We start from the raw sequence: 24,457 nt of genomic DNA, 5'->3' as shown, positions 1-24,457 counted from the left end.
ACACTATAAGGAAAGGAGACAGGATATGAAATGGATAACCAAGTAGGAATTCCACAAGATGAAAGCAGTCATCAGTTTTTACAGCCCTTTTTCTATTGTTAAGGCTTGTTTTTCACTGTGGTAAGTAGTGCAACTTGGCACTTCACTGAAGTTTCTCACCTTGAGATTTAACAAATGCCACCAAAGAACTCATCAAGGCTCTTACTACTCTTGATTCTCAAGTCAAGGGTATACAAAGTGTATATATACACATTGATCCTGCCACTTAGCTTCATCATGAATACTAGCAAAGCATTTGATATCATTAAAGTCACATTATTGTTCATAATACTAAGAAAGTATCTCAGTTCTCACTGGGAAACTTCTAGCCCTTACAATTCAGAAGTTTCAAGCCTGGAGGTTCAAAACCGATGAAAAGAATCCACATGACCTTAAATAAAAACCTTACATTTTCAGCCAGTTCAATTTTAAGGCTTGATTTACAATTTCTGAACACTTATGACCACTACATCACCCTACCATGAAGTTCCACTTAGTCTCTTGTCAAAGCATTGTTTTACCATTAACAGGTTGGTTATGTGGCAGGTAAATTGCTTATAAATACATATAACAGCAACTGAATTTCTTTGAATGTCAGACACTTCACGGACACTTATTTTATGAATAATGGAAAATTAATTATGCTATTGTAAATACTTATTGCATAAAATAACGTTTTTTGAGACAACTACAATAACACAGGGTGCTTTACTCAGTGCCTTATGCATACATCAGTTCCAAAAATATAGCAGAGCAAACTCTGGAGGACAGCAGATCCACTTTCTCCTTCCATGCTTCCCCTACTATAAAAGTATTATATTAAATAGAAAGACTGCAGGACCAAAACTGAGTAAAGGACATTTTTATTGCAAAAGCAAAACAACTGCTTTTATGAACTGCCTATAGGGGAAGTTTATCACATTTAGCAAAATATCTCACCACATAAAATTATTCAGCTGATGTATAGGCATGAGTATTGCTAGCGCATTAACTTCACATTCTTACAAAACTATTCATGGACTCTGCTCTTTGACAAGTATGGCCTCTAGGACCAATACCCTATCCACAATCAAAAGCACATCACTATTGTCTCTTGCCTACCTCAATATAACCTGATCATCATCCATAACTCATTATCTGTCTATTCAAAGTTTACTGACAGAGAAGACACATTCTACAGCTTGGTGTGGTGACCACAAGCTTCTGTAATCTTCCCAGTTACAGCACCTGGTCTAATAAAGGATATTGCCCCTATCCACTTTGTTTTGCCAAACACATTCACAGGGACACCAAACAGGCTAGAAGTGTCCCTCAAGCATGCAGTGATGGGAAACTTGACAATCTCCAGGTCTGAAGTAGCAAAATAACAGCCCAGATATGACCTCCAGAATGACAAGGAACACTGTATGAATGAAGTGTAACACACTTCAAAGAAGCACGAGCAACTTTTAACTCCACTTGCGGTGGTCTCATCAAATCAACTGGGTATTTCTGATGGCCAGAAGCAGATATACGTAACATGAATTTATAGAGGTGATATGAAACACATACACTCTACTGAACCATACGGAAGGGTCGATTCCATCATATTAACACCACATCCAGAATTTAATCCCTACACAGCCTGGCCCAGAGCAACTGTGTCTACTTCCCATTACCCTCCACCTTCTAACTCTATATTCAGAGCTGAGTCAAGCCCAGCCCAGCTCCTCTGGTTCGGCAATGGAGGGAGCAGAAGTAAGCATTGCTTCCTGCTGGCAAGTGGCAGTGCAGAGCAGTCCCTCATGTGGAGTCTGCTGGTCTTGGAAGCAATGGAGGGAGAGTGACCTAACCTGCAGGCTACGCGAAGTAGAGAGGACTCAGGACCCTCTATACAACCTCATCCTGCAGTGTCTGCCGTGAGGAAGAAGTCCTGCAGGGAAGACTCCCAGATCCCCACAAAGATTGAATTAACAAGCAATTAGGGGATGAAGAAGCAAGAAAGATGCCCATTGCTCCCACAACTACAGTCTCACAAATCCTTCCCACAAAGATACAGCCACGTGATGACTCTCACGATAATCATTCCCTGTTTGCTGTCAGTACGAGTGCTCTGCAATACCAGAAGTGGTACTTCCTACCACTGCCACAGAGCGTGAGTGAACAGTGCAAAGAAAAACCTATCTGTGGTGGAACATTATATACCGCTTTAAGAGTTTTACACCAAGGAATCTGCAGCAGTAACACACACACACATGGAATAACTACCAAGCTATAAAACCAAACTCCAGCTCTGATATAATACAGAAATTGATTTACTTTGAACAGCAAATTAAAATACACATTTTAACTGTATACCACAAAATAGAGCATGTTTAGCTATAATAAATTAATCCCAACATATTTTAAGATTTTGCTGAGAAGTTTCCGTATGGGAAGGTCTGGCTACATCCAATTTAAATGAAAAGTTTGCAGAGCTTAAAAAAATTGTCACTTAAGTGAAGAAAAAATAGCAGCACGCACTGCCAGATAATCTGGTGGAGGGTTAGAAGAAAATAATTTCAGACAAAATAAGTCACAGCACAAGAAAAGCATCTGCACATTGTAGAGCTTACCCAACTGAGCTCAAACAAATGGAATCTGCATATTGTTTAAGCAGCTCTATTTCCATCACTCAGTCAGTTCTCATGTGCTTATAAACATCCCTGGCCTAACTACAGGATTTCTGTAGAATCAGAATACAAAAGACTACATTTCTCTGATTGCAAACTTACTGAAACATGTCCCTATTTCTAAGTAGACACTGTAACTTCACCATTAAAAAAATAAAAATCTTCCTCTAAATTACATTAGTGACACAAAAATTTGAGGAAGACAAACCAGATCTTGAACTTCTCTGAAGCACTGAAAAAACATTTTACCTGATCTATGCATATTAGCACCAATTTTATTTTTTTAAAAAAAAAAGAAACAACTCCCCAGGCTGTTCTACTGTGGACAGAACTCACTGCAAAACTACTAGGAGCAAAAGCTACTCTTAAGTGGAGATGAATCTCATGAAGAACAGTTATGCATTAAGAACAAGTCCATCTAATGTGAACAACTAAATCAAGTATCAGTTCTCCTCATTTGTCCCCTTTGAATTGAAAAGCATAGATTTTATATTAATGCTTTACATCAGATAAAAGCATCTAAATTGCTCTGGGAAACCCTGCTTTTAAATTGATGCATGTTTTGTATTGGTTTTTTCATCTCTTGGAGATTGCCATGTTTATTTCTGCTGTTTCACATCTTCAGCAGAAGCCTGTCATCTTTTACTTATTCCCAAATACAGCACAGATACTACTGTATTTCCTTATGCCTAAGACCATCACGCATATTTTTCAGTACAAAAGGGTGCCAGATGTTTTATCAATCAGTGTTACTGCATTCCTAAGTAAGAACCATACTCTAATACCTTCCCCTCCGGTAAATGAGCAAATGAAAACATTTCATTTTGTGACAATCCCAGACTACTAAGACCACTGTCACTTTGCATTTAAACAACTTAAGGTTACAAAGTAAAGGTAAAAAGCAGTATCTTAGTCTCTGTGCCAAGTATCATTTTGATTTTGCATTTCCTTAAAAAACACCAACTTACCAGACAAGCCCACAATTGCTTCAAAAGCAAACGTAGAGAGAACTGGTACAGAAGCTGTACTGCAGCCCCAAACCAATTCTTCTCCCAGTTATGGCATTAAACTCTGGTGTCTTCGAATTTTCAAAGTTTTAGAAAAGGAGAAGCAGGCCGTCAAATAATGTGATCAATATGTAACTGTTAAGACTTCTGTACTGAAAAATAAAGTTCATTTTGGCACCTCTGTGAGAGAATATAATGCTATTACCAAGTCCGTTTCACCATGGTGAGCAATACGACAGCACAGAACTTTCCACTTTTCTCCTTGGCAAGATTTCACATCGGTGCGTGCATGCAGTCAAGTTCAAAGCCCAGCCTGACTTGTCAGCACGCAGCCATCTACCTCTCACAGGGCCACCAGAAGGAGCCTTTGATGGAACTTCGGGCAGAATCCATCTTTTAAATTCCAGGAGTATCTGACAATTTAGGTTAGAAACTTTCAAAATACATCCCATAAGTTTATTATTAACACAGCATTATATTTATTTTTATTACTGCATTCACACAGTCTGTATTTTAAGTACAGTTTATACATATGCATACTATTATATGCTTACTTATATATATAAATTTACATTACAAGTACATATGTATATACATTTATATGCAGTTCAATGTATTTTATTTTGATATTGCATTATAATACTGTAGTCTACAACTACCTGAAGGGAGGTTGTAGTGAAGTGGGAGTCGGCCTCTTCTCCCAGGCAACTAGCGATAGGACAAGAGGACACAGCCTCAAGCTTCGCCAGGGGAGGTTCAGGTTGGACATGAGGAAGAATTTCTTTTCAGAAAGGGTTATTAGACATTGGAATGGGCTGCCCAGGGAGGTGGTGGAGTCACCATCTCTGGATGTGTTTAAGAAAAGACTGGACATGGCACTTAGTGCCATGGTCTAGTTGACAGGGTGGTGTCAGGGCAACGGTTGGACTCGATGATCCCTGAGGTCTCTTCCAACCTGGTTGATTCTGTGATTCTGTGATTATAATTTGTTAATAGATTATTAATGGCAGTATCTTCAACAATAGGCATTATCAAAGAAAATGCCTACTTTTAAAAACAGAAAGATTCAGAAAAAAAAAAGATTTCTGGAAACACCGATTTACTTCATTTCATGGAAATTTTTCATCTATGCTAGAGTTAGTCTGCAGTTTTTGGAGGCAGACAAAGCAGTTTCTCTGCTGATTTGGCAAAGGAAGGTCTCAGTGCTGATAAGATAATATTTATTAGCTGCATCTGCTAAACTGCTTTTTATAGACTCCATCAGTACAAGACAGTCACTCTTGAAACTCTTCCTACCCTGAAAGGGACACAAAGCTTGAAGAACTACTTCAAATCCTGTTTCGTGTTTAAAGCTGTCAAGACTCCCTTCTCTTGTCTTTCAGTTCATAGTGTAATAAAAACCTTAAGGAGCAGCAGTAAGGAGATACAGTATTCTGAATAGTAAGGAGACACGTATTTTGAATGATCATGTCACACAGTTTTATCTGTCATTTATCTTTGATTAGTATTTTAGCTAGTGCCTTTCTGGAATTCATTCAAACAAAACTAAGCCTAGTTATGTTAAGTAACCCTATTATAAGAACCATAGTAAAAAGAAAACTAGACAACATTACAATGTATCAAAATTTAGTGACCTAAAAGTACCCAACGCAGAAAATCAGGAGATGGAATTAACAGCCCTAATGCTACTGTTACAGCTATCACCAGTATAGTCTATGTAAGTTTCTCCACAGTACAAGTGAAACTAGATTCTGAGTTATTTCTTCTTTTTCTGGCTACCTTGCATTTCCAAGATGCTGACCTGCTTGTTAGGAATAGGCATATTTAGCCACCCTGAGTCTCCACACAAAAGTCTGCAAGGAAGTGTAATACAGAGCTCTCACACTAATCCAGCAAACGTGAAAAACAGTACAAAACAGCATCAATGGGAGAACAGATGCTACTGCTTGTACAGAACAGATCATTTCTTACCAAAAAAAAAGGCTAATTATCACTATGTTCAAAGTTTTTAGGAAAAAAAAAAACAAACGGCTTCCATCTAAGAAAGCAGATAAAGAAGAAACATTATAATATCTATTTTGAAACCATCTAGAGTATTTACTGGAGGAAAAGTCTCATATCCCCAGTAAATAAATATTAGTTTCTTCTCTGAGATATTTGTTAAAAATCTGAATACTATTTTGTGCAATTCTTTCTATTCAAGAGAGTAATTTTTTTTTATTTTCAGGCAAGTTATTTTCTTATGTTTGTCCACTAACATAAACAAAGACTCTCAAACACTAACCTTTTATTACATTGCAATTAAAACAGTAGCTAAAAACACAACAAAACCATGCAGCTTAACTCACCCCATCTGTCCACATGTATCAAAGTGCCTAGAAAGAATGTTACTTATATTTTATTTAATCACTGAAGTCATACAGCAAGACTGAATTCAAGTAAAAGGTGACAGATCAGATGAAAGATAAATTTTAACCTCAAGCCCTAAGATTACATTTGACATCATGTTGTTTTAGTATCAGTGAAGACACCTGCACAAAGAATCTCTGTGCACACAGAAAAGGGAATAAATGTAAATGTTTTCAAAGCCAAAAACTTCAGGATATAAATATCTCTCATTCAAAAATCTGGAAAGGATACTGTATATTTAAAGTTGAGAAACAAATACACATCCATAAGTAATATTTAAGTCTATAATTAATTACAACATCATGGTCCTACAGATTCCATACTCTCTATACCGCATTCTATTTTAGGCACACAACATGACAATGTCTGTATGTCAATAATGCCGAGAATGACGTTTGTGATATATTTAATATCTTGGTTATTGATTTAGACTGCTTGGTGGATACCTGATACATACAGTATTTCCATAACACAGTGAAATACAGAATTAAACAAGATGTAGCTAAGGTTACCTTGGCTGGCTGCACAAGAGGAACAGTTTCAGAAAGACTGAAGTATATTTAAGGAAAAGAAAAAAGATTAAGGTAGGCTGAGCTGGCACTCTAATTCTAAGAGCTCTTCTTGCAGGGGAGATTCTTATTTATTGATGCTTAAAAACTGGAGGAATGTTGCTTTAAAATGCATTTTTGAACATATGCTATTTCTGTAATATTTTGGGACTATTAACTAAAACTCATTCAGTCTAGCTGAATTAGGAGGCAATGATGTTATCAAGGCATTTAAACACACAGAATCAAACCAATTATATTGTAGTACTTCAGTTTATTTCTAGATGCACGGTAAAGAAAAAACTTAATAGGAATATATTCACACGATACACCAGAGTTAGAAGGCATATGCATGAATTGTGTTCAGATGTCTCTTATGTAGCCATAGACTATCGGTATCTCAGCCATGCATTAACAAACTGACTACCCATTTCCTATTCAAAATTAGGAAGTACTTAATGCGTTTACCTACAAAGTTCACAGAATCACAGAACCAATCAGGTTGGAAGAGACCTCTGGGATCATCGAGTCCAACCATTGCCCTGACACCACCATGTCAACTAGACCATGGCACTAAGTGCCATGTCCAGTCTTTTCTTAAACACATCCAGAGATGGTGACTCCACCACCTCCCTGGGCAGCCCCTTCCAATGTCTAATAACCCTTTCTGAAAAGAAATTCTTCCTCATGTCCAACCTGAACCTCCCCTGGTGAAGCTTGAGGCTGTGTCCTCTTCTCCTATCGCTAGATGCCCGGGAGAAGAGGCCAACTCCCACTTCACTACAACCTCCCTTCAGGTAGTTGTAGACTGCAATAAGGTCACCTCTGAGCCTCCTCTTCTCCAGGCTAAACAACCCCAGCTCCCTCAGCCGTTCCTCATAGGTCAGACCCTCCAGACCCTTCACCAGCTTGGTCGCCCTCCTCTGGACTCGCTCCAACACCTCAACATCTTTCTTGAAGTGCGGGGCCCAGAACTGAACACAGTACTCAAGATGCGGCCTCACCAGTGCCGAGTACAGAGGGACGATCACTTCCCTAGACCGGCTGGCTACACTATTCCTAATAGAGGCCAGGATGCCATTGGCCTTCTTGGCCACCTGGGCACACTGCTGGCTCATGTTTAGCCGGCTGTCCATCAGCACTCCCAGGTCTCTTTCCTCTGGGCCGCTTTCTAACCACTCTTCCCCCAGCCTGTAGAGCTGCATGGGGTTGTTGTGGCCAAAGTGTAAGACCCGGCACTTGTTCTTGTTGAACCTCATGCCGTTGGTCTCGGCCCATCTATCTAACCTGTCCAGATCCCTCTGAAGGGCCTTCCTACCCTCCAGCAGATCGACACTTCCACCCAGCTTGGTGTCATCTGCAAATTTACTGAGGGTGAATTCAATCCCTACGTCTAGATCATCTATAAAGATATTGAACAGCACCGGCCCCAGAACTGAGCCCTGGGGAACACCGCTAGTGACCGGCCGCCAATTGGACTTTGCCCCATTCACCACCACTCTGAAAGCTGACTGCCTTGTCATGATCTAAGACAACATTTTTTGGTAATATTTATTGAGACAGTAAATATAGCAGTAAAGATACAGCGGAAAGTAAACCACAAAGTTGGCAGAGGGATGCTACCACATGCTGACAAGAGCACTGCCTGCAGCTCACTGCACCTCAACAAGGAGCCTCTCCTGCGCTGGGCACTGCTGAACGAAACGTCACGGGGTTCAAAGCACCTTGAATCAAACTGTCCCCCCCTTGAAGGCTGCCAGTTTTGCAGATTCTGCAGTGGGAAGAAGATTTAAAGGCACCATCTTGCAGATGGTTCAAGGATCGAACCTGAAGATGCACTAAGAAATCCTCTAACACTTTTCCAATCGTGCTACAACCAGAACAGAAATCTAACGCCGTGCAGGGGACCATTGCCGGGCTCTGTGCGCTGCGTCCTGGCCCACTCCGTACAGCATAATATGTTCTGTCACGCAGAGAGAACAACGGTCAGCAGCGAAGTAAGATGCAAAAAAAAAAGGAAGTACAACATTTTAAGGAAGGGATGAGGTAAAGCACGGAAGAGATTTTAAGAAAAACAATAAAAAAATATAATCCTTACTCAAAGACGCTCCAACCCACAAGAGCAATGGTAATTTCAATGACTTTTACATGGCCTTGTTTTACTACATAGATTTTAAGCATTAATGATCTGACCATGTGGTCAGGTTTGCACCAGCTGAATGCAAGTATGAGGCTTCTCTAAGGCCTGCAAGCTATCACTCAGTAGAATGTTTGATGTGGATTAAACACATTTGCATTAAGTTTCAAAAGCCTGTTAAAGCATTACACTGTAGACTTTTATTTTATACATGCTTTACTTTGTGAGCATCCTAATAACCTATTATATGTGCTGCTACATTTGCATTCTCAATTAATTTCTAATAGAATAAAGACTCAGAGATAAACACTTTTAAAATATTACTTAAGACACAAAAACTATTCTAGGATTTTTGATCCAACAAAAGTGGGCAATTTTTTTGTTTTTATGACAGAATTAGCAGAAGAATCTTCCTGTATATTTCCCAGATTAGACTGCACATATTATTTCTGGTTTTATTTTAGAACCACATTCCTCCCTCCAGGCGATTCCATACATCACTACAAATCCTTAAGCAATTTTATCCCGGGTTCTATATTTATCAAGACACCTCATCTTAATAGCAATGTTCTTCCCTGAGTGTGAACCAGGCTTTTAACAAAGATTGCAAAGAAACGCCCACAAAAATTCCCACTCTAACAAGATTTGCCAATGTCTCACAATTTAAAGCACTTACAGGTAACTTATAGATTAAACAATGGTTCCTACAAAGAAATACACTATTTTTTTTTCTATTTGGTGACCAAATTCAAATGCCACATATATACCTTCTATCTGCCAGTACCAAAAATCCTTCACGTGTAGTTGTTATGCACAGCTTGCCTTCCTAAATAACATCATTTATTACAAAAAATATTCAGAAATATACTGAGTGAGAAGGTGTGGGCCAAAAGTAGTGTAAGCATAACTTCAGTCGCAAAGTGGTCCTGGATACAAAGGATGTGTAAAAACCACATCAAAATCCCAGAGCTACACCCTTCTTCCTTCCACTGCTCTAAAGAAATTACTTCAAATGATTTGAACAAAATGCTGCTTTCAATATGCATGCAACTGATTACCCTTGTTTTGGAAGCATATAAGGAGGGCCACTGACAACACCATGAATATATTTTACATATGTTTATGCCAGAATTTACCAATCAAGTAGAAATATGTGAAACAGGTAACACGCTTATAGTAGACATTATTTTGCAAATCATCTATTGATTTGGGTTGGTAATTTTACCTGAGTGAAAACCATGCACAATACACCAGAACTTGTCTAAAACAACTCTTAACTCAACATTCATCTCTTTGGAGACACAGTGCACATCTCAGTGTCACCAACAAACACAGACAGGACTTTAGAACTTTTTAAACCATTTTTATCAGCTTCCATGTCTGGAGTCCAGAGATGTCTATTAAACTGCTGATAAACTTAAAGAGTTATATTTAATTTAAGCACTCTCCCTAGATTATTCTATGAACTGTGGCGCTTTCCGAGTTTTCCATAGCCTTAGGATTTGTAAAGAGGTCCTCCAGTATATTATTTTGCGTTTTCCATAGTGGCAGAACCAAGGGGGTCTTCCCTGACCAAACCAGTGTTTGGGGAAACCTCTACAGTATTGTAGTTTCTTTAAACAGTGTAAGACAATAGTTCCAAAATAAATTTTTATGGTAGTTACATGTGTAGCCCCAGAAAACTAATCTAAGCTCTGGTTTTTATCATTAGAAGTACTTCACTCACAGTTGCTTGGAATAACAGTTTTCATATCATTGCAACACACAAAGTCATCACTACCATGTGCGGCTATCCTTGCTTCTCTTAAGAATCGTTAACATTGGAAAATGGTGAAACATTCAATGTAGTTTAAAGTGGAATAAAGTATTTAACACAGTCCAAAAGAGGACTGTTCTAATAAACACATTTTAAATAAAACAAAAATTTCAGAAATATCAGACATTAAAAAAAAAACAACTAAAAATGGCACAAATGGTTTGTTAACCATTGTTATAAGCATTATCTTAGCATTTTCAGTATGATCAAATACAATAAATGTATTTGTTTAGGACCTCCAGGATAGGAATCGAGTCTTTTCTCACCTGGAACAATTGTAGCAGCTTACTGATGCAACACAAGCAGTAGTAGAAAAGGCAAGATAAAGAGAACCACTTAGACTACAATCATGTAACAGAAAGTATTAACAAGAGTGGACAAAAAAATGCTGTAAATTGTGTTTTCCTCTTTACCTCAGGTAAGCAGTATAAAATATTTAAGTTCCAACTAATGGTCCTACAACCCTAGAAAAAGAATGCTGAAACAAAATCATGTTTATCAGCGAACAGACAAGGCTTTGCACATTTATAACTTCATATATGTGCTGGTAACAACTCTAGTCAGTCTCATTTGGAAAACAGTGCCTTAGACTAAGCACAAAATGTGACACTGCAGGGATGGTAACTTTTCAGGTATGAATCAAATTATATTCTTCTTTCTGAAGCTAGTAACTAAACATGTCCATAAAAAACTCCGCAGGGGCAGGAGATGCTGCCCCTGGCAGCTTGCTGTGTCTCAGAGTGTTCTCATAATCTGCAGTCTGTGTATGTACGAGATCGATGCCACAGTCCCTTGGGAAGTTCCAAATTTAGCTGGAGTGGGGAGCCAGAAGCCACGGCCTCTCACAAAATGCTACAGGCTCTTGATGTGTGCCATTCCAAATTCACTTGCACACTCTTTGGCATTCACATATTTGATTCTTGACCCTGGTAAAGGTAACCTAATTGACTGCAAAGCTGACTCACATATACAGCACAATTTAACCAAGTACTTCCAATAGCTCTACGCCATATAATGTCACATTAGTACTGAAAACTGCAAGCTCTGAGATAATAAAGACACAGTAGACATTACTGCAAGTCTGATCAAGGTTACAAATCATATGCCATTGTGTCATTTGAATTACACTACTAAAGAAGAAAAGCAGCTGATATAGTATCACTACAGTGTGTAGTGCAGCAGGTACATTTTTGACCTGGCTGTGTTGGTTGGGATAATAGAAGAAACGCTTTTAGTGAACCTCAGCATAAATCCTCGTTCTAAGTTACACTGGTAGTACAAAAGCTCTTACCTTCCCCCCCTCTCCTTTCCCCCCCTTTTATACAGGCTGACTAGCTCATTTAATTTAAAAAAATTGATCTAGTTTTTCCCAGCACAGGCTATATCTGGTCTTGGCTACTGTCAATGTAGTTTCATTGGTAAATAACAAGTGCAGATAGACCTAAAACCTGGCATCTATCAAAAATTAAAAAAAATATTATGTTAATTTTGTTATACAAATCTTTGGCAGTAGAGATTTACAATCAGCACTAAGGACTTACTCCAATATATATTAGTTGTATGTTTCTAAAGAGTAGGTCAGCAAATGAAGATGGAGAATGAAAATAACTTCATAAATCACTTACTGAAGCTCTAAAGAGACAGTTAAGTATGAAAGAATACATGTGAGGTAATCTTACGTTAAATATATAAAGTTTTATTATTAATATGCTACCCACTTAACGAAACCTCTCAGAAAAGGTAAGTGGCAGTGAAAATGCTGATAAAAAATTGGGTCAAAAAAAGTTTAAAAAAATGCCTCAAAACTGAAAATTTATTGCCAGAATAAACAACAATTATATTAGACCACAGAAACCAAACATAAGCCACTGCAAACTAAAACAGACACTATCCATACAACTCACAAATGGAAAACAGATTAACCGACCCTGCAGGACCTTTGATTCTGCAAAGACTTGCAGACAGGCTTGATTTCATTCACTGAGCAGAAGTCAGAAGTGACAATAACTAATACAAGCAGGATTAAACCCATTGCAGCAGCATGCGAGGACTGGAATTAAGCAAAGGCTTAAGAAGCTAGGTGCCAAAGTCTTTGATTTTAAAATAATGAATAGCTTTAGAAGAAAAAAAAAATAAATACTGAATTTACAGAACTTCATCTTTGACATGTTGTTTCCCAGCTTCAATAGTAAATTGTATCTCTGAAGCTGTCTAGAACATGGTATCGCCAAAAAATTTCTGACTAGTTTGACAGAGACTAGTTTTATCAAGACTAACGGAAAATCTAAATAGAGTTATCAACTTAAATTACTTGAACGAAATAAAAAGCAAGTATTTACAATGAAGAGTTTGATTCTACAACAAAGCTATTAACAGGTGTTAGATCTCGCTTAGGACAAGAATGAAAATTTACTCAGTGGCTCAAATTATGCTAAAATTTAACACTTTTTATATATACTTACATACATGTTTACTTACGCAAGAATCCTATGTATATGTGAAATTGGTCTTAACGACAGGACTTTTTAAACATAATGCAATGCTGCTGAAAAACACCACATAAACTAACACAAAATCATATTCTGTTGGCTCTTTACAGCATGGAGATATATTGCTGTTTTATCAACTTCACTTTGACAAGTAATTTAAATAATTACCACCCATTTTGCAGCAATTAATTCTTATGATTCAACAATAAAGACTTCATTACCAAGGAAAACAGGGAAGCACTGTAGCATAATCTCACTGCATTCTCAAGAGCAAATGCTAGCAAATGAGATAGAAGTATAAACATTTCCACTACATATTCCTTTATTCCCATAATGATAATGAAAATTATGCTGCTTAATTTCTAATACTTGCCTTAATCTATAACATTCCATATACTTAGGCTGCAAAGACTTCCACTACATAACATACTGCAACATGAACAAATCGTTCATAATTCTTTGCAAGCACCATCTCAAGCAAGGCTGCTTAAGATCAATTATAATGAAAAAGAATAATAATGGAAAGTAAAGTCATCCACTGTTAGAATGTGAAAAGCATCTCAACGTAACAGGACTGCACAAGCTCTGAACTGGAAGAAGATCCCTCCAAAACAAACTAAAGGTGACACACTTGTTTCAACACTCTGTTTTGCTTTTGAGTATTTCTTACTTCTGCCAATAAGAAGCCACAAGTAGCATCTAAACCGCTTAAAAGAAATGCAGCATGTTACTTTGGCATTATCATTCTGTTCCTCATAGCTTTTACAATCCAGTTTCACTTCCAGTTTACAGGCCTTAGGGTCACGTGCGGCATGGCCACTTCTTAGGTAGTTTTAAAAAGCTCATTACATTAATTGCAGCAACATCGAGTACAGGACACATGGAGAGCTTTTGACTGTAACTATGATAGTATCTCCAACAGTCTTTTTATTGGAAAACTGAGAAGTTTAAATTGAATAAACTACTTAACATTTGCAGAGTCCATCAATTTACTGTCTCCAAAAATGAATCAATTCATCAAGCTGTAGACTTTCAGAGTCCCCCCAGAGAGTTAAAAAGTGTACTTGTAGAACTGTTCATGCATTACATGGAAGCTACTCCATGAACATACCAGCACTAGAACTAGATCGCTTCACTCAACACCCTTTAAAAGTGATTACTCCCTGTATTTAACACTTTTTATATATATCTACTTACACAAGAGTCCCCTACATACATGAAATTGGTCTCAACAACAGGACTTTTTAAACATAATACATCATCACATAAGTAAAATAATATTCTGTTGGCTCTTTACAGCAAGGAGGTATGTTTCCAGTAGGATTTCTAGTGGAATAATGGATGTCTTCCTCACTGGGAGCCCTATATACAGAAAACCAAAGTTTTAACATGTGCTGTCCAAGGAATCAGGACTTACAGTTAACCTATTTAGAAACATGCTTATACAGAAAAAATGGAGTTTCCTAAGAAGCAGCAGCTTACAAATTCTCCACAATTAAGACTGCAATTAAAAAAAAAAAATCATTCCTTGTTTTTGACTCAAGAATAAATCAGGTGACTATTTACCTGCCTGCAGTTCAGTCTATTCAATATCTGTTAAGAGACAGGATATTGAAGTATACAAACCGTTGAATACTTCCAAAATTTCCTAGATAGAAGTAGATGAACGGTACTGGAAGTATACACTGACCTCTTCCTCCCCCCACCCCACCTAAACCCTCTGGCCTAAAAGACATTTAGGTCTTCCAGTCCTGAAATACTTAACCAACTCTAATTGACAGGAACTTTTTCTTTGAAGGAAGAACAGGAAAAAGTTCACCACCTCCATCAAAAACAATAAAGCTGGGAAGCATAATTGTATTTTAGAGCTTGTGAAGATTACTTTGTAAATAATGACTATCCGTCCTTGAACATAACCTTCCAAGTGCACACTGATGCTCCAAGGCAAACTACATTTTAACATCCACAGCCCACGTTTTGAACATACTAAGAGAAAATCATCCTAACTGTTATGTGTGATGCATTTCAGACAAAGTATGAGATATAAAAGCACTACTTTCGTGAAATAGGCTTTTTTCTTAAGGGGGGAAAAAGGTGCACGACTATCTAACAGCACCTGACGTGTAGACCAGGCATCGTGGAAGGAAGACAAGCTCTCAAAATCACCAGCAAAACAAGGAGCTCAGTACAGGCCGTGTGCTTGTGCAAACCACACAAGGTTCATCAGGTTGCACGACCAGGGCTGTCAAACAAACGGGGGAGACGCTCGGTGCTAATGCACCCCCGCGCCTCCTCCCACTGAAGAAAACAGCAAAGTTCACGTCGACGAGGTTTAGCTTAAGTGACACAGTGCTGACCCCGGCTGCTGCCAATGGGACCGCGGACGCGCATTCCCTGCTGGACCTGAGCGATGAGGAGTCCTGCGGCCGGGTCCTGCCTCACCGCACTGAGGCAGACGAGGTCTGATGACCGGGGACCCTGGCCCGCCCGCAGGCCGCTCCTCCGCGCCCGCCAGCAGCCGCCCCCGGGACCCGCAGCCCCGCGCCCGCCCCCGGCGCCAGGCCCCGGCCCTGCCCCGCGGCCTGCCCAGCCTTGCCCGCCGGCGGGAGGCGAGGCTGCCGGAGCGGGATGCTGCCGCCTTACCTGAGCCAGGACCGTCGGGAACACGCCCGGCCGCCCGCTGTAACACGCCGCCAGGGAGCCTCCCCCGACCACGGCGGCGGCGACCCTCCAGCTAAGCGGGCGCTGCTGGCTCCGAGGGGGCCGCAGGCCGGCGAACCGCCCCCTCAGGGGAGCGCGGGCACGCGCCGCTAGCGCCGCTCTCCACGCCGCCATCTTCCCGGAAGCTTCCGTGGCGCTGCCGACATCGAACCGGCCCCTCCGCCGCCGCCGGCCGCGGGGCGCCGCGGGCGCATGCGCAGCGCTGGGCCCGAGGCCGAGGGGCCGCTCGCTGCCCGCCCGGTGGGGCGGGGGCTGCTCTGTCCCGTCGGGATCGTGCTGTCCCCTGCGAGAGCGCAGCGCGCTGGCCCTGCTCGGCGAGCGGGAGGGAAGCCACCCGCACACCGGAGGGGACGGTCCTGGCAGAGAGGTAACGCAGGCAGAGGTGCGCAGGGTCTTACCGCAGGGGCCGACGCCGCACGGCCGCCTTCCCGCCTTGGAAACGCGCCCGGCTCCCGGCCCCGTGCCGGGCAGTCCCTCAGGTGTGAGGGGAGGCGGCGGGGCCCCCGCTTCAAGCGTTGCGCTGGAAACAGCTCAAATGGAGGGGCCAGTCGGCGGGCAGAGGCCCTGCGCGGCCGGCCCGGGCCCCTGCGGGCTGTAGCTGCCCCTGGCCTTCCCCCGGGAAGCGGAGAGGGCCTGGCCGAGGATCAGGCTCGCCCGGCGGGTTGCTGGTGGAGAGGGAAGGCGAGGGCAGGGGTCAGGCGTTTGGTTTGTGTGAGGGAAGGGATCACCGAAGGCCTTGCCTGTGCAGTAGGGAGTGAAAAGCGGCGACGCTTGTAACGGCCCTGCGGTGCCCAGGGTGCCCCTCGCTGTCTCGAAGCGCTCCGGTTCACGTTATTCACTGGTGCGACTCATCCTCCAGAGCTTTGAGCCACTGATGAGTACTTGAAGAGCAATGGGTCGTGGACTGGGTTTGAAACCCTTCGGGAAGGCCGGTGTACAGAGCGAGGCAGGTTTGGTGAGCTCGCGCTAGCAGGGCTGGCCTGGCGCCATGTGCTGTGCAGTTAGGGCTTTCTAAGTGTTGGAGACGTTGTGTGTGGATGCATTGCTCTGCCTGTGTTCCAGATGAGAAACAACAAAAGCATGAATAAATTTAGAACGTCCTTTTCAAAGGCAGAGTAGAATTTCTCATGAAATACAGATGACGGAAGATATTGGTTATAGAAACCGTCGTGGTGGAGGTGGTAACTGAAAAGCATTACAGATTGACTTGACCAGCAGTAATCACTTGTGTCAAAGACAACTATTCACTGTGAATGCTTCAAAGTGCTCTTTTGTCCACTGCCATAGTTGTAAAAAAGCTCTCTAGGCCTTGGTTAGACTGAGTTAGTTGATCACATTCCAGTGTTATTTAGTTGATCACGTTCAAACATTGAGCCATTTGGGAATTAATTATACAGTCACAGAAGGTAAAGCAGAGAGGAAGCTAAATGTCATGGATTCAACCAACCAGCCAACATGGATTCATGAAAGGCAGGTCCTGCTCGACCAACCTGGTCTCCTTCTATGACAAAGTGACCCGCTTAGTAGATGAGGGCAGGGCTGTGGATGTAGTCTATCTAGACTTCAGTAAGGCATTCGACACTGTCTCCCACAGCATCCTCCTAGACAAACTGTCTGCCTGGGGCTTGGATGGGTGGACTCTTCGATGGGTTAAAACCTGGCTGGATGGCCGAGCCCAGAGAGTGGTGGTGAATGGGGCAAAGTCCAACTGGCAGCCGGTCACTAGCGGTGTTCCCCAGGGCTCAGTTCTGTGGCCGGTGCTGTTCAATATCTTTATAGATGATCTAGACGTAGGGATTGAGTGCACCCTCAGTAAATTTGCAGATGACACCAAGCTGGGTGGGAGTGTCGATCTGCTGGAGGGTAGGAAGGCCCTACAGAGGGATCTGGACAGGTTAGATAGATGGGCCGAGACCAACGGCATGAGGTTCAACAAGAACAAGTGCCGGGTCTTGCACTTCGGCCACAACCCCATGCAGCTCTACAGGCTGGGGGAAGAGTGGTTAGAAAGCGGCCTGGCGGAAAGAGACCTGGGAGTGCTGATGGACAGCCGGCTAAACATGAGCCAGCAGTGTGCCCAGGTGGCCAAGAAGGCCAATGGCATCCTGGCCTCTATTAGGAATAGTGTAGCCAGCCGGTGTAGGGAAGTGATCGTCCCTCTGTACTCGGCACTGGTGAGGCCGCATCTTGAGTACTGTGTTCAGTTCTGGGCCCCGCACTTCAAGAAAGATGTTGAGGTGTTGGAGCGAGTCCAGAGGAGGGCGACCAAGCTGGTGAAGGGTCTGGAGGGTCTGACCTACGAGGAACGGCTGAGGGAGCTGGGGTTGTTTAGCCTGGAGAAGAGGAGGCTCAGAGGTGACCTTATTGCAGTCTACAACTACCTGAAGGGAGGTTGTAGTGAAGTGGGAGTCGGCCTCTTCTCCCAGGCAACTAGCGATAGGACAAGAGGACACAGCCTCAAGCTTCGCCAGGGGAGGTTCAGGTTGGACATTAGGAAGAATTTCTTTTCAGAAAGGGTTATTAGACATTGGAAGGGGCTGCTCAGGGAGGTGGTGGAGTCACCATCTCTGGATGTGTTTAAGAAAAGACTGGACATGGCACTTAGTGCCATGGTCTAGTTGACAGGGTGGTGTCAGGGCAACGGTTGGACTCGATGATCCCTGAGGTCTCTTCCAACCTGGTTGATTCTGTGATTCTGTGTCATTTGTAGATTGGCAGTACCAGTACCTCTGTTTTCAGAGTAGTTTACCCAGTGGCTCCATGTAAATGTGGGAAAAGACTGGGGAGAGAACTGCTGCATGCAATGTCCCATTATTTTGGTCTTTGGTTAAAGGCCTTCAGAAAGTACTCAGTCCGTTTTAGCAAACTGTATCTTTCACCTCTTTCTGATATGACAGCCAGTACTGTGTTGTCAACATTACAAATGCTGCAGTACAGGCTCTGAAACATGGAAATGCCTTTTTGCCCTCTATCCACTGACAAACGGTGATCATCCATCAGTGCCACTAAAGTAGTTTTAGTTCAGTTTCCTTCCTTGACCTAAATTCAGAGTCATGAATTCAGTTTCAAAGATGGTAATTTCAGTCATCTAACTAATGGCATCTCAGAATTTATCCAGTCTTCCATTAACATGTGTTGTTCACTGAGTGTCATTCTGTGAAGTGTTTGGGACATTTTCAGGAATGTGCCACCTCAGTCTTAGCAGGATACAAACCCTTCAAAAACACCTTCTCTGGGGAACACAAATGGCTGCTCATTGCAAAATCACCCAAGAGTGCAACATGCAGGGTGAATGGTTTCCATCTCCACAGACTAATGTACATTGCAAAATCTTTTTCGTATCCCTAGAGACCTCGAAGGTAACTCATTCAAGAAAATCCCTTCTAATCCCCAAATACTGTAAAACATAGCAGCAAAATCCCTCTCGTGTCATACACAATCACACACTGCAAAATCCCACTTCTGCTGGAGAGGTGTAAAACTTGCGGCAAATTCCTGTCCCCTATTTCTACTTCCCTCTAGACAGACAAAATATTTTCCATCCCAGTCTTATAGTTTGACACAGAATATTTGCACAAACACATTAAGAGTACTTCCCTTTCTGTGTCAGCCAATAACAAGCACTTCATGAATTCTGGCAACATCCCAGAAACATTGTAAAGGATGGCTGGGAGATTTGAATTCTGAATGCCAGATCCCTTGATGTTGATCACACAACCACAACATAGGTAAGCAGGTTTAGTTCAGTGCTCTGCCAGGCATTTTCAGTTTTTCTTTGAGTAAGAACAAGTAAGTAGGTCATTTGTCTTTCCTCAGATGACATCCCTGACTGGAGCAGATACAACTGCAATGTGAATGGAGAAGTATTCTCATATGACTGCAAGCACGCAATGCTGATGAGGAGGTTCAGTGTCCTTAGCCACCCCTTCTCTCCCTGCAGTAAATCTACCCGATGTGTGCAGTGTCCAGGAGTGCAAAGCTACTGCTGTGCTAACGTGGCTCACACCTGTGTTGCAGTAACCAGGCTGCTATGTTTGTGGGTGCTAGAACATGTGCCTAAGTACCTAGAAAACCCTTGGCTATTAAGATATAGTCCTGTTTCACCTCATGCAGTATCACTGCAGGGGTAGTTATGACAGAAAGCAGACAGAAATGACACTGACAGTCTGGTAAATATAACAGGAGTTTCATCAGAAAAATTGAGCTACATGGTGACAAATGTCATCCACTACTATGCCCTGTAGCACTAAAATGTTAGTTCAGAGGCTCCCTTTCCCATCCTGCACAGTTTGCTCTTCGTTGGCTCTTGTAAGCGGAAATCATTAAATTTAGCAAGCTGACATACCTGATTTTTTAACAAGTGCTGTCTACACGTTGACTTCAGGCTTTGTTCTAGAGATGTTTGCATTGGTGAAAATTTGCAAAAGCAAATGAAAAGCCTAATAAAATATTTTTTTAAATGTTTAAGAATGTAATTTTCCTGTAAGATTCACTGTTCCACTGGATTGTTAAATAACAATACTTAAATGCAGTTATTTCATGTTAGACATAATGAATATAATGTGAAGTCACATCAAAAGACAAAAACACACTACTGTGAAATAAAACCCTTGTGACTCCTGTGATTCTTAGGAAGTCATGTTTGGCAGAAACTTCATTTCTTCCAAGTTTTATTACAAAGTCAAAAGCAAAAATTAAAAATACCAAGTAAACCTACAGCTCCACATGCCTGAAGGTCCACTTCCATGTCTCAGTGTCTTTTAAGAGCATTAGGCCACGTTCCAACAGGGATTCACTCTCTGCTAGAACTCCAATCCCCTCAAGAGCATTAGGCTTAGTGCCAGCATTCATTTACTCTTGTAACAGCTTAAATTAACTCCTGCCACATTCATTCTAAACCTTTTCTTACTATTTTAGATAGATGAAGAGTTGAGAGATGGATTCAGTCATCCAGTCTGAGGGCCACCCATCATGCTCGTCTGTCTTTCAGGACTTCAAATGCTACATACACTGGATTAGGGAAGGCGACGACCAGCCAGTTGTGAATTGAGGGGGGGGCTGGCAAGCCACCTTTTATATACATGACCTCATTTCTTGAGACATAGCATGGAGGTGGTCTACTTTATTTACTGTATATACATTTGACAGTAAGCTCCAACCAAAAGTAAGATTTTAGTGGTCTAGGCATTGTGCTAACAATACTTGGGGTACTTTCCTGGAGGAGCTGAACAGACAAGCTAATCGAAAGACAGGAAATATCACTGCTTGGTTTTATAGGCGAAGAACTGGACCATAGCTTAAACTCTGCCCAAAGTCAGACAGAAGACTGAAACGGAAGGTCTTAGAAAGCCAGGCCTCTTTAGCCCTTTCAAAATTACATTGGTCCTCTTAATATCACTTGTATTTTACTTTAACAGACGTGAGAGCAATCTGTCTGCCTATGATTACAAGGAAGACACTCTGAAGCAGATAAGGTTATAAACCCAAGGAAGACAAGTTTTGTTGAAAGTGATAAAATGAAATAATCCTAGCACACTTTGAAAACTACAGGGTGATTGGATAAAACTGCACAGTTGTTAAAGTTGGCTGGCTGATACTTTCATCTCTGTCCAGAGTCTCAAAGATCCTGTACCAAGGTTGTTTATGGTGAAGGTTGGGAGTTGACTTCAGGAATTTCCAAAGCTGCTTCATATGTTAGAGTATTCATAGAATCACAGAATAGTTTGGGTTGGAAAGGACCTTTACAGGTCATCTAGTCCAACCCCTCTGCAATGAGCAGGGACATCTTCAACTAGATCAGGTTGCTCAGAGCCCTGTCCAACCTGACCTTGAATGTTTCCATAATTTCTACCCATCCCTCCTCCACAAGAAAAAAAAAACCAAACAAACAACAGATGAGAGATTAGTTTCAAGGAAGCTGAAATACCTTCCTCTGATGAAAAAGCCTTAAGATGACAATGTGCTGTTAGTTTACAGAAAGTCCAGTTATTTTATAGGCTTTGGAGATGATGGAAATGGAATTAATTACCAGACAGTCAACATTCATCCACTAGTAAGACTGAAAATAAATGTGAACATTTTGTGGCTAGATAACACCGTTCAGCTCATAAATAAGAGTTCACAGCAATCTTTGCATTTAGGACCTAGGCCATAAATATAGCTTATCTTCAAATATTTTCAACTTGCTAAAGTTGCTTGAAAGCTTATCATGATAGAGTCCATTTAAAAGGAAAAGAATTAAAATTTATCTAAGATACGTGTCCCCAAATACCTCTCATAGCATTAATTTATATTGACCTTTCTAACACACTGTCTTCCCGCACTGTTCCTATGCAGTTAGCTGAAAAACACCTTGCTGGCATATGTAACAAGTTCCCTCAAACTTCAGAAGAATTGTTTTTTTAAGTCAAGTTGAAAAATCAGAGAAAAAAATTGAAAGCAAAAGTCCTATTTTTAAAAAAATAAATTTGATAATTGAAGATACTAGTAATGTAATTGGAAAGATTTTAAAATACAGTTTCTAAGTTGGCAGTGACCTTTTTGTGATAAATATTTGACTCATAAATGAAATGGTATGCAGACTGTTGAAATACTGCTTTTATGTGAATAAAAAAATGCAGGTCAAAGCTGATACTCTCATGAAGGAACACACATTTTTTTTTTAATTTGAGAAATATATTCGTTTTGACTCTCCAAGTTAGGCTGTACGTCTCAATTCTGTGAAGAGTTACATATATTATGCCTGATTTTAAGCATTTTGAAAAGTTCTATGGTCTGAAGCAAGACTACTCTTACTGCACAAAATTAACTGTATCTATAAATCTTTAAGGACTGGTGACTTGCTTGCTATTAGATGAGAACTGTGGTTCAACTGCTGTTTTATCTTTTAATGATAAGATCCCATGGCACTTTTGCAACAATAATAGAGGTCCCATGGTCCCCTGAAAACATTTTAAGTAATGGAATTACATTATGTGCTTTAGTGGTTAATATTTTCCTCATGGTTCCAGATGAGTAAGTTATACTGCCTTTTTCTTCCCTTCCAAAGAGTCTTCTGTAGTGTTACTAGCACTGATTAAAAAGATAGACCCATATCTAAGTGAAATCCTATCATTTTGACTTTTTACCTATATCTTTATATACGTACATATAGATTTATATATCTATTTTGCCTATAATATATTAATTGTAGGATTTCCTGAAATCTTATCATTAGTGCTTCCCATGTATTACTGTGGGCACCTTACTGTATTTCAGTGAGTGTTTCTTCTCTTTTCTTTCATTCTCTGAAATCAGTGTGAGCATTGCCAGCACTTTTAATTATACCAGTATTTCACCCTAAGTTTTATAGGAAGAGTTGGCAGCAATAACTATAGTTAAGGTTGCCTAACACTTTCCACTGTATAGATTCTGTACTTTAAAAGAGAGGATAGAAATTGTACATAAGGGTACAATAAAACAAGTCAAGATTAGCAAAGTTAATTTTATCTGTGTTTCTTGAAAAACCAGAAGGATTTATTAGGGACTCAGACTCTATATTTTTAAATGCAATGTGACTGATATAATTTTAAATAATTATTGTTGTGTAGTTCAAAAAATACAATAAAGATGGCAAAGACGTTACTTCACAGTATTACTAAAGAAACAAATATAGAATTATCAGTATTTTAACCTGTAAAATACTTTAAAAATATATGTTTTCTGGAAACATTGAAGTAGAAGCAGCATCGTATACCTTCTTTCTTGTTTCTTTTCCCAGACTGCTGTCTAAAGCTACTATTAATAACACTTTGTAGTACTACTGTGATTTATTAATGAAAGTTATTTTAAATTATAACATCTTTAATACTGCTGAAAACAGTGAAGTGTATATAATTATTTCTTTGAAAAAGAAAGGAATTATAAAAGTCTAAATTGCTGTTTTCTGTAATGTATTCCATTATTTTAAGTAGTGTTTACTTTGTCTGCTCAGAATACCATTTATGATCTTTGATTCACCTATTTTTGTGTAATCAGGAGAAGGCATGATTATTTTCCAAATCCGTGTGTTTAGTTGTTTAGTAACTAAACTGATCTAAGTTTAGGTCTGATCTAAGCTAATAGTACGAGTGTGTGGTAGACACATACCTTCACTATAAAAGGTTCTATGATCCTTTCATTAAAAAGCTGAAAGTCCTAATACAAAGTTCATTGTGGTCAGCAGAGTCTTTCTGTTTCCACTGATGTCTGCATTTGGCTCTCAAAGAGTTGAAAAATAGCTATACTATTTGTGTAAATATTGTGGGCACTCTTGGTATATTTGCTAGTGAGGAGTTCCTTAGTCTGTAGCTACATCAAAAGGGACTGTTGGGGGGCACTCATGAAGGCATAGTAATAATGTCACTAACAAAAATCCATGCAGAAACTGTGGACAAAGCTGTTATTTGGGGAATGGTCCCCACTTGGCACTGTTCGGACAGGAGCTGTTGGCTGAGTACACCCAGAGAGGATTTCCAGTCCATTACAGGACCTTCCTCTAGAAAAGGGAAGGGTCTTGAGGGAACTTGAGGGAGTTGGTACTCTGCAATATCTGAATTGCTTGTGTCCAAGGAGGCATAAGCTACACCAAGAGCAGAAAGTCAAGATACAGAGACTGGCTCA

General features: G+C 40.7%; 2 protein-coding genes across 2 annotated transcripts in view; one reads left to right on the top strand and one right to left on the bottom strand.

Annotated features, from left to right (window-relative positions):
• Positions 1–15,799, bottom strand: part of MICU2 (mitochondrial calcium uptake 2) — a 152,715-nt gene extending 136,916 nt beyond the window's left edge. The window contains exon 1 of the mRNA XM_068395649.1: positions 15,740–15,799. The gene's annotated coding sequence lies outside the window, so the exon portion shown is untranslated. The remainder of the gene's footprint in view (positions 1–15,739) is intronic.
• The window catches only part of FGF9 (fibroblast growth factor 9), a 56,814-nt gene continuing 48,081 nt past the window's right edge, over positions 15,725–24,457 (top strand). Inside the window, 2 exon segments of the mRNA XM_068395323.1 lie at positions 15,725–16,004; positions 16,007–16,184. Of these exon segments, the coding sequence (XP_068251424.1) occupies positions 15,725–16,004; positions 16,007–16,184 (458 nt within the window).

This window comes from Nyctibius grandis, chromosome 2 (assembly GCF_013368605.1).
Source record: "Nyctibius grandis isolate bNycGra1 chromosome 2, bNycGra1.pri, whole genome shotgun sequence".
Taxonomy (NCBI): domain Eukaryota; kingdom Metazoa; phylum Chordata; class Aves; order Nyctibiiformes; family Nyctibiidae; genus Nyctibius; species Nyctibius grandis.
The sequence above is the reverse complement of the archived record's forward strand: the minus strand, read 5'-3'. Positions and strand labels throughout refer to the sequence as shown.